Genomic DNA, 9,119 nt, shown 5'->3' on the forward strand with positions numbered 1-9,119 from the left:
TGTCCCACCTCTTTCCCCTTTTGACCCTCGTGGTAGGTTGTGCACTTTATTTACTAATTAGGTGACCTTAGAAGACAATTCGTTCCACTAGACTTTAGTTAAGGGTATTAGAATAAAAAGGGGATGAAATCCCATTTATCATTTTCTTCTAACTTCACAAATATGTGCCACTTTGTGCTGGTCTATCACAAAATCCCAATAAAAAAAACACATTTTCGTTTTTATAGTTTTAACATGACAAAAATACTTTTTCAAGGCACTGTATACGTAGGGGCCCACACTAATGCAGCCACAACATCTGATTTCCAAGCTGCAATAGCTTACATTTTTAATTTGGGAATTAATAATCGCTTTAAAATGTGAATCTTTAAACAGAATATAGAAAATATTTAATGGAATGCTACCAAATGAAAGCCTTCTTTGTAAACTGCTAGAACTGAAGTGGTAAAGGCTGTATTCACACTTTAATGTTTCTTGAAAGTTTACAAAATCATGCAATTTCATGCACATTTATGAAAAATGCCTGTCGCACTTGTGCTGCCATTCACGCAGATTCACTCAGTCACTGATCCAACAAGTCTCGTCTTCTGGGTTTAAAGACATTTGTTGACCCAAGCTCAGAATTGGGCTCAATACATCCCAATCCTGGCTATCTTGAAGAGCCAAATGTCACTGAGGCCTATTGCCACATCAAATGGTTCTGTGCGTATTGAGGACTGGTCCCCCTCAGCATGCTGTGGTCAATTTCACCAGTCCCTTCATCATTACAAGATATAACAGCGACATTGGGTCTGGGATAAAGAAGGAAAAAAAATAAAAAAATACAAACCAGATTGCAAAGAGTGGGGCAAGGCATCTCAAACAAAACTGCTCTTCGAGAAAGATAGGCAGTGCAGGTGAAGGGATGGTTAAAATATAACTACATGCAAAACTTGGGTTTTCAAGTTTTAAATAGAGCAGAGAGGGAAGGGAACTGTCAGTTTTTCTTTTTGTTTCTGTCTCTGTGCCCCTGTTGGGGAGAGAGTCACCTATTTGACCCATTATCCATTTTGAAAGCACTTGAATTTAACTGTACACATCTATCCTGAGCACCACTGAACCTAGCCTTCACCAGAAGTCAACAGAACAAATAACCAAGAACTGCCACCTTAAATTGGATAACAGCCTCTCAAACTTAAACCCAAAGGAAACCCTTAAATTATTTCCAGGGCGAGTATAGTCCTGCTTGACCCCATCACTGGGCCTACACTGTTGACCTGAAAAAAGGCCCATTTTTGCGCTAGGCTTTTCTAGAAATATAGCTGCATATATTCTACATGGGACTCTTCACGATTGGCCACTTCAATGTAGTTTTGCATACTTGCTTGTGGACTTATGGGTCCATGGTTGGACCCCCTCATTCTTCATATATGCTATGGTCATTACTTTTCATACACTGCCTATATTGATGGATCGAATTTTGTACTTTTCTTACAATATTCTATTACTATTTGAAATCATAATAAAGAGATTGAAACAGAAAATGTGCAGGTCTCAGGCATCCCCTGCTAAAACTGGTACATTGGAAGTTACTGAAAAAACACCCCTTACATTGGTGGTCAGTAGAAAAAAAATGCAACCCTTACAGTAGTGGTCAGAATGCTGGCTATATCAAATGGTGTGGGTGCAATGCATGCACCAGCAAATAGGAGGTCAATAAGACAAAGCTCATGTAACTCCTTGAAACCCAGGTTAAGAAGAGCTGGTTTATAGACAGGGGCCTTGAGTGACCCTGTCACATCTCTGACCGCACCTAGGCTCAGACACTTGTCCCTAACTGCAGGTAACCACTTTGTGTGCAAGTAAATACTAACTTTGTACAGGCCGAGCGACCACCACACTTCACATACACCTGATTCCAGCTGCAAGAATCTGATAGAATTATGTAGACATTACCAGCACACGATATGCTTCTCAAGAACTTGATATTTTTCACAGAAGGAAGTAACATTTTTTGACCTCTTGTCCCAGACCTGATGAAGGAAAGAGCCTTGAAAGAGAAAAGGAAAAAAAAAAAAGAAAAAAGAAAAACCCCCGTACACTTCCTTCTGTACCAAACCAAATAAGAGAAGCTCTTGATGAGCATATGATGCTCTGGTGACCTCTACAGCGATTTGAGATCTTTACAATGGTGCCACCCAACGATAATGGCTACAGAGTGAACATACTAAGTGGGGGAACCTCCAAAAGTGCACCAGAAAATGTTATTTTTATCAAGTAGGAGAAGGTCACCAAGACAAGTGATCATGCGTCTTAAAGGGTTACTAAACCCAGGACTCTGAATTCACTATATCTAGTCTCCCACAGTACACAGAACATGGAAATGCAATTATTTTAGTAACTATAAACTGCCAAATACCTTTTCTCATCAGCAGTATATAGTAGTCTTGGGACTTCTATTTGTTCCTGGTGAGGCTTTTTTATGCTGCACTGAGCTGTCCTATCAGCATGCAGGACTCCAGACCCTCTGTCTGGACAGTGCTGACTGGCCTAGTGCTGGTCACATGCACTCTCCCAAGAAAAAAGAAAAAACCCACATTCCAGCAATACACACTAAATTGAGCTTGTGCAGCCTGAATCCAAAGGCTCCGACTTATACGGACATGCTTTGGAGTCAGTGGACGAAGAGAAGGATCTGTGCGTACAGAATCATGTAGCCTTTTTACACAATGCAGAGAATTAACCCCTTTAGGTTCCAGAGTGAATAGAAAAGGCATGCTTTACAGCATCTACGAACTGATTTTACTGTTGTAGGTTTATTGACACTTTTAAGGTAACTCCCGCCATGTTTATTCTGTGTACGCCCTCGATCTCAGAGGTCCAAGTTGGAGAAACCATGTAGAATGGTCGGCTTTAACTTAAAAGTATTATAAAAAAAAAAGGTAAACATGTTTTATTCGTTTTGAATGGAGAAGAGAAGGATTACATTAGAACACCTATCACTTTTTACTGCTGTCTGTAACTCTGTTAAGGAGACTCACCTCTCCATTTGTCAGAGCTCTTTTTTGTTAAAAACATTTGTTCTGTTTTGTGAGGACTTTAAAGGGTTAAGAAAAACCCATTTTTGGGTTGCCCCATACTATTAAAATATCTTCCAAGGGGGACAAGATTTCTGGTGGCAACCAGGAACTTTCCCACTACAGAACAATTTTAGCTCATTTCCGGTTTTGGCTATAGCGTAAAGAGTGAAGGGAAATTTCCCCTAACTAGACACAGATTGCAAAAAAAAAAAAAAAGTTTTGCCTTCAGTCCAACTTTAAGACTCATTCACATGAGCATATGGGCAGTTTCCACATGGAACACAGGACTCTTGCAGGAACAACGGAAGATTCTGTGCAAAATACATAACAGAAAGGTTCGAGAACCATTTTAGGTAAGGACTTAACACATGCACTCATAAAATCTGCAGAGGAGTACAGTCTCAAGACGGAATGGTGTCCTTTTTTTGTAACAGCCTCCCTTAACCTTTTCAACACAGAGGAATCCTTGAAACAAACTTTATGGGCTTAAGGAACCCCTGCTAAAAAGGACTATCTACAACTCATGATACATTAGTGTGATGGTCAGTGGGAAGAGTACCCATTGGGAAAAATGACCCCCTTACAGATCGCTTAAAGGATCAATGGTGTCAGGGGGGAAACTTACCTGAGAGGCAGAAATTGCTCAAGTAACCCCTAGCAACCTCTGGCAGGACCTTAGGGTTCATGGAAATCTGGTTGAAAAACCCTGGATTAGAAGATATGTCACCAGCACACCAAGGACCTCTAAAATAACATTCAAAGAGTTTATTAAAGTGGTTGTAAAGGCTGACATTTTTTATGCATTTAATACATAAAGGTAAGAAGCCTTCATTGTGCAGCTCCCCCCTAGTAATTACCCAAGCCTGATCCAGTGAGGTGCACGAAAAATGAGGCTTTCCTGGGTCTCTTCCTCCTCATTGGCTGAGATGCAGGAGCCATTGGCTCCTGGTGCTGTCAATCACAGCCAGTAAGGCGGGAGCAAGGCCAAGCTGTGCTCTGTCTTATGGACACAGAGGGCAGTCTTGGAAGCGAGCATGCACAAATGCCCCCATAGCCAGTGGCGGTTTTGGGCACGGGCGAACAGGGCAGCCGCCCGGGGCGGCATCACGTGGGGGGGCGGCACTCGGCACTAACCTGGTGGTGGTGGTCATAGAGAAAAAGAAAATCACCTTTGCTGCGGGATGTGGCGCCGCTGCCGCCCCTTCTGCTGAAGGAGCCGGCGGCTGGAACGGGGATTGTGCATAATGCAGCTCAGAACTAGCGGGGGGAGGAGGCGAGGAGGAGGAGCAGAGGAGAGTACACACACACAGCAGCGGCGCGCTCAGAACTAGCGGGGGCGGGGCGGAGGCGAGGAGGAGGAGCCGAGCCGCCGAGGAGTACTGTACACTACACACACACAGCAGCGGCGGCGCGCTCAGAACTAGCGGGGGCGGGAGGAGGCGAGGAGGAGGAGCCGAGCCACCGAGGAGTACTGTACACTACACACATCGCAGCGGCGTGGAAGGCGAGGAGGAGGAGCCGAGGAGAGTAGTGTACACTGACTGTACTGTAGTCACTACACTACACATACTTGCAGGTAAGTTGCTCTCGCTCTCTCCTCTATGTTCGCACACCTGCACTGTGCAGGCTGCACAGCAGCAGCCAGGTTAGGGTAGTTCGGACTCGGAATCATTTGTCATGCTAGAAACTGAGAACCCCTTTCAGAAGTCTTAGGGCCCTTTCACACCGGCGCTCAGTATGTCCGCAAATCATCCTATTTTTTTGCGGATGATTTACGGACATAATGTAAGTCAATGGGTTTGCGGATGTCAGCGGAATACCATCCGCTGACATCCGATTTTCTTCCTTTCAGTTCTGTTCCGTTTTTTGGAACGGAACAGAACCCTATTTTTGTTCCGTTCAAAAAACGGAAAGGAAAGAAAATCGGATGTCAGCGGTGTCATCCGCAATCCCCATAGACTTACATTATGTCCGCATGTCATCCGCAAACGGATGGGATGATATGCGGACATACGGAGCGGATGACAAAAATGTCATCCGCTCCGTGAAAAAAAAAAAAAAAAAGTCCCGCAGCGGAGCTTTCACACGGAGCGGCCGTGTGAAAGAGCCCTTAGATCACTATCCATCATGAAAAGTATACATTCTTGTTACCATAAAATATTTTTTGCTTTATATCCTTATGTTTTTGTAAGTGAGGCTTTACTGTAAGTGTAACCGTTAAAGTAAAGGGCACCTAACCCAGCTAAAAAATTTCTAAGGTAACAAAAGGGCTGAAACTACCTGCCTTAGATTCCAGACAGGGATTGTACACAGAGCCTTTTGTCATGTTATTTTTTTTTTTTTGGGGGGGGGGGGGGGGCGCCGGGAGGGAGTTTCGCCCGGGGAGCAATTTAATGTAGAACCGCCACTGCCCATAGCAAGCCACTTGCTACGGGGGCACTTGAGCATGCTCGCTCAAAAGACTGCCCTGTGTCCTAAGACACACAGAATAAGGCTTGGCCTTGCTCTTGCCTCTCACTGGTTAGGATTGACAGCAAGGGGAGCCAATGGCTCATCTCAACCAATGAGGAGGAAGAGACCCAGAAAAGAAAAAAAAAAAAGGTTATACTTACCTGCCCTGTGCAATGGTTTTGCCTAGAGCAGCCCTTCTCTTCTTGAATCCCCTGCAGGCCCAGAGCGCCAGCAGGGGACACGAGGAGGATAAGGTCTACTCTAGGCAAAACCTTTGCACAGAGCAGGCAAGTATTACATTTTTTAAAAGATGGGGGGGTAAAAAAAAAAAAAAAAAAGGATCACATAACAGCATAAAGTAGTGACGCCAGGTAACTTACCAGAGGAAGGGGGTTCTGCCTGGCTCTAACACCTCACTTTTGCAGTGCTTTTTTTAAACTAGTTGTAAACTTTGCTACACCACTTGTACCTACAGGCAAGCCTATAATAAGACTTACCTGTAGGTACTGTGAATATAGCCTCGTACACACGCACCGATTGTTGGCTGACCGATCGGCCGTTTTTTGTCCAGTGTTGTTGTGTTGGTTGAAATGTGCTCTAGACGAATTTTCTCAGCCAACAACAACCAACTGCAGAAGTGATGTCATGTGCTGGTTAACTTTGTGTTTTTTCTTCTCTGAGCATGCCCAGTCTTGATCACCACATTTTTTTGTCAGCCGAAATCTGTACTGACTGACGAACAATCGGCCGTTCTTTGTTGGCCAACAAAAATTTTATAGCCTGCACACCAGATTTTGCTCGGTCGAAAAGTCGCAGTCGGTTGTCGGAAGCATCATACTAACAAGCCGATTATCGGCCGACAATTTACGGCCAACAATCGGTGCGTGTGTACGGGCCTTATCTCTTAAACTTGCACAATTTAGGAGATATTCAGAGTGATGACATCATCAGCCCATGCGCTCTGAAGGCTCAGACCTTCAAAACCAGTGCCGCAAACAGGCAGACCCCGCACGCATGCGCAGGAGTGACATTGCAGCTCTGGCCGCTCACAGCGCCGGAGCCTGCGAACCCAAAAGAAACACCGGGGAAAGGTCAGCCGTCTCAGCAGTGGCTGCTTGAAGATTTTGTTCTAATGGGAGTATTTCATAACGAGCAGTATGCAATGCATACTACCGCAATATACCTTTGTCTTACAGTTTCTTTTTTTTTGATTTTAGCCTTTTTCCATCCAGGGGGTTTACAGCCTCTTTAATAAAGTGTTTGGATGTAATTTTGGAGACCCTTGGTGTGCTAGCGGCACATCTCCTAAACAGACCTGAATCCTGGTCCCCCAACCGGGGGGGGGGGGGGTCGCTGCAGTACCCACTTACCTTGCAACCATTTCCAGAAATACATAAGGAAGAAGATTTTCCTCTTTTTTTTTTGTGTAAGTCGCTTAACACTGCGCACATTTTTTTTTTTTTTAGACAGAGCTGAATGAGCCCCAACGCCTCATGCACACAGGACAGGATCCGTGGGCGTAGGCGGATCCGTGCTGCTCAGCGAGGATCGATCCACCGATCCCCGCTGAGCCAGCGGATGACAGCTGCATCTCCGCTTGCAGTGCGGAGAGGGAGGTGTCACAGCTCCCGCTGCTCTCTATGGGGGATCGGATGAGAGCAGACCGGTTGTCCGCTCTCATCCGATCCCTGAACGGATGGAAAAATATAGAGTTTCCATCCGTCCAGATTTCACGGACAGGATCGGATACGGATGGCAGCGGAGGTGTCTCCGATGACATCCGCTGCCCCATAGAGCTGCACGGAGGATCCGATCAGATCCGCCTAAAAAACTGACAGGCGGATCTGATCGGATCGCCCGTGTGAAAAAGCCCTTTACAGTTGAAAAACACCTCTTAAAACTCAGTAGGAGTTCTGGGATTCCCCCCCTCCCCCATCCAGAAAATCTGCTCTCCCCCCAATCTGCTGATAACATCCTGTGTGTGCATGGACACATAGGATAACATGCTGGGAAGTTTACTGGCTGCATAGAATAAAAAACGTCCAGTGTGCATGAGGCCTTACAGTGTTCTTGTGGGAAGATTTCTGCAGATCAGACTGCTGAGTTGGTATACTTCCCCAGTGGTCAGCCTTTACCATGAATGAGATGATAAACCTGGATGTGTGTGGGGATGGTGTGAGCATTGCCTAGGAAGTATGCAGACACAGCATTCCCTGCAGCACACTATGTGTACAAAGTTACAGAGGGAGGGCCCACACACTGCAGCCCTGGGGCCCTTCTACAGGTCACAGCAGCATTGGGCGCCCCAGCAGAAGCCATGGTAACACAGTGGAGGATTCCCTTCCGGGGAGTCACGTGAGCCTGGCCCCCGGTGACTGACACAAGTCACACACACTCACCTCATCGCCCCATTTCAGCACGTCCTTCTGCCGGTCCTTCAGCTTGTGATAGATGTTCAGGAACTGGATGATGCCATGTTGCCGGACGTAGTCGGCGTACTTCTTGGTCTCTTCCCAGCTGAGCGGAGAGCCGGCAGATAGCAGCCCCATGACTGTAGCGTCTTATGACAGGGAGAAAGAGAACGGTGCCTCGGTACAGCGATGAGCACAGACTGGCTCAGCAAACCCGCAAACCTCTCACGCCGGTTGTCAGGCAGCTCCTCCTCCCCACGAGTGTTATTAGGCGGTGAGCAGCTCACGTGACTCGAGCTGTCACACTCGCTGTCCCCGCCCATGTCCAAGGGGTGATAGAACTAAGCTGGGCGGGGATAGTGCACGCGCGCCAAGTTGTCCTGCAGCCCTTTGTTGTGTGGGCGGGGCTCTGGGTCCCTCCTCATCGTGACTTGGCACTTTCACGGGAGCTCAGTTAACATAGTCGGTGCCGTAGAGTGATGTAAGAGTATTCTATTCTGCTCTCAGTGCTCTGCTGGGAGATAAGTGTGCTGTGTGCAGAAGAACTGCACCGCAATCCTAGCTTTTATGCGAGTCATGCTTGCTTGAATCTTATCCTAATAGTGACCACACACACTTCTATTTTATTATCTGGTCAATGGTTGATGTCATCCAAACAAATGAATTAGAAAGCGATCAAATAGCCATGACTTCTCTTCCTATTGATGTAGACTGGGTTGGATTGGCAAGGGCAGAAAATAATTGATCATTTTGTATTGATTGGCAGCACCATGATTCGTGGCTTCTCAGCCTTATGGTAAAGAACATTGGTAGTATCTGCATGGGCGTCCGCAGAACTTTTTTCAGGGGGGGCATAATTTTAAGGTCACCCATGCTACGCCACTTTCCAGCAATGTCATGAAGGGAAGGGGCTTAATCACTATACTTATTTTGAGTATTTATTTTTAAAAAGCAAACAGCAGCATTTATTTTTAAAGCATTTGTTAACCTAAAAAAAAAAAAATGGATCCTGTTCCCTTAACCGGTTGCCGACCGCCGCACGACTACTGCGGCGGTCAGCCCCGGCCAGGCAGAGTGACGTATGGATACGTCACTCGCCTGTCACTGACTTGCGAGCCTATTGCGGGCGGGCGCGCGCCCGCCGCGGCTCGTTCACAGACAAGTCAGTGCGTGTGTCCGGCGGACTCGATGTCCGCCG

The 9,119-nt window shown here is 46.3% G+C and overlaps 1 protein-coding gene across 1 annotated transcript in view; it reads right to left on the reverse strand.

Moving 5' to 3' along the window:
- Positions 1–8,296, reverse strand: part of GCLC (glutamate-cysteine ligase catalytic subunit) — a 77,298-nt gene extending 69,002 nt beyond the window's left edge. Inside the window, exon 1 of the mRNA XM_082251325.1 lies at positions 7,910–8,296. Coding sequence (XP_082107451.1) covers positions 7,910–8,059 — 150 coding nt within the window. The 5' untranslated portion in view covers positions 8,060–8,296. The remainder of the gene's footprint in view (positions 1–7,909) is intronic.
- Between the last annotated feature and the right edge of the window lie 823 nt (positions 8,297–9,119).

This window comes from Pelophylax lessonae (assembly GCF_965119305.1).
Source record: "Pelophylax lessonae genome assembly, chromosome: 3".
Lineage (NCBI taxonomy): Eukaryota > Metazoa > Chordata > Amphibia > Anura > Ranidae > Pelophylax > Pelophylax lessonae.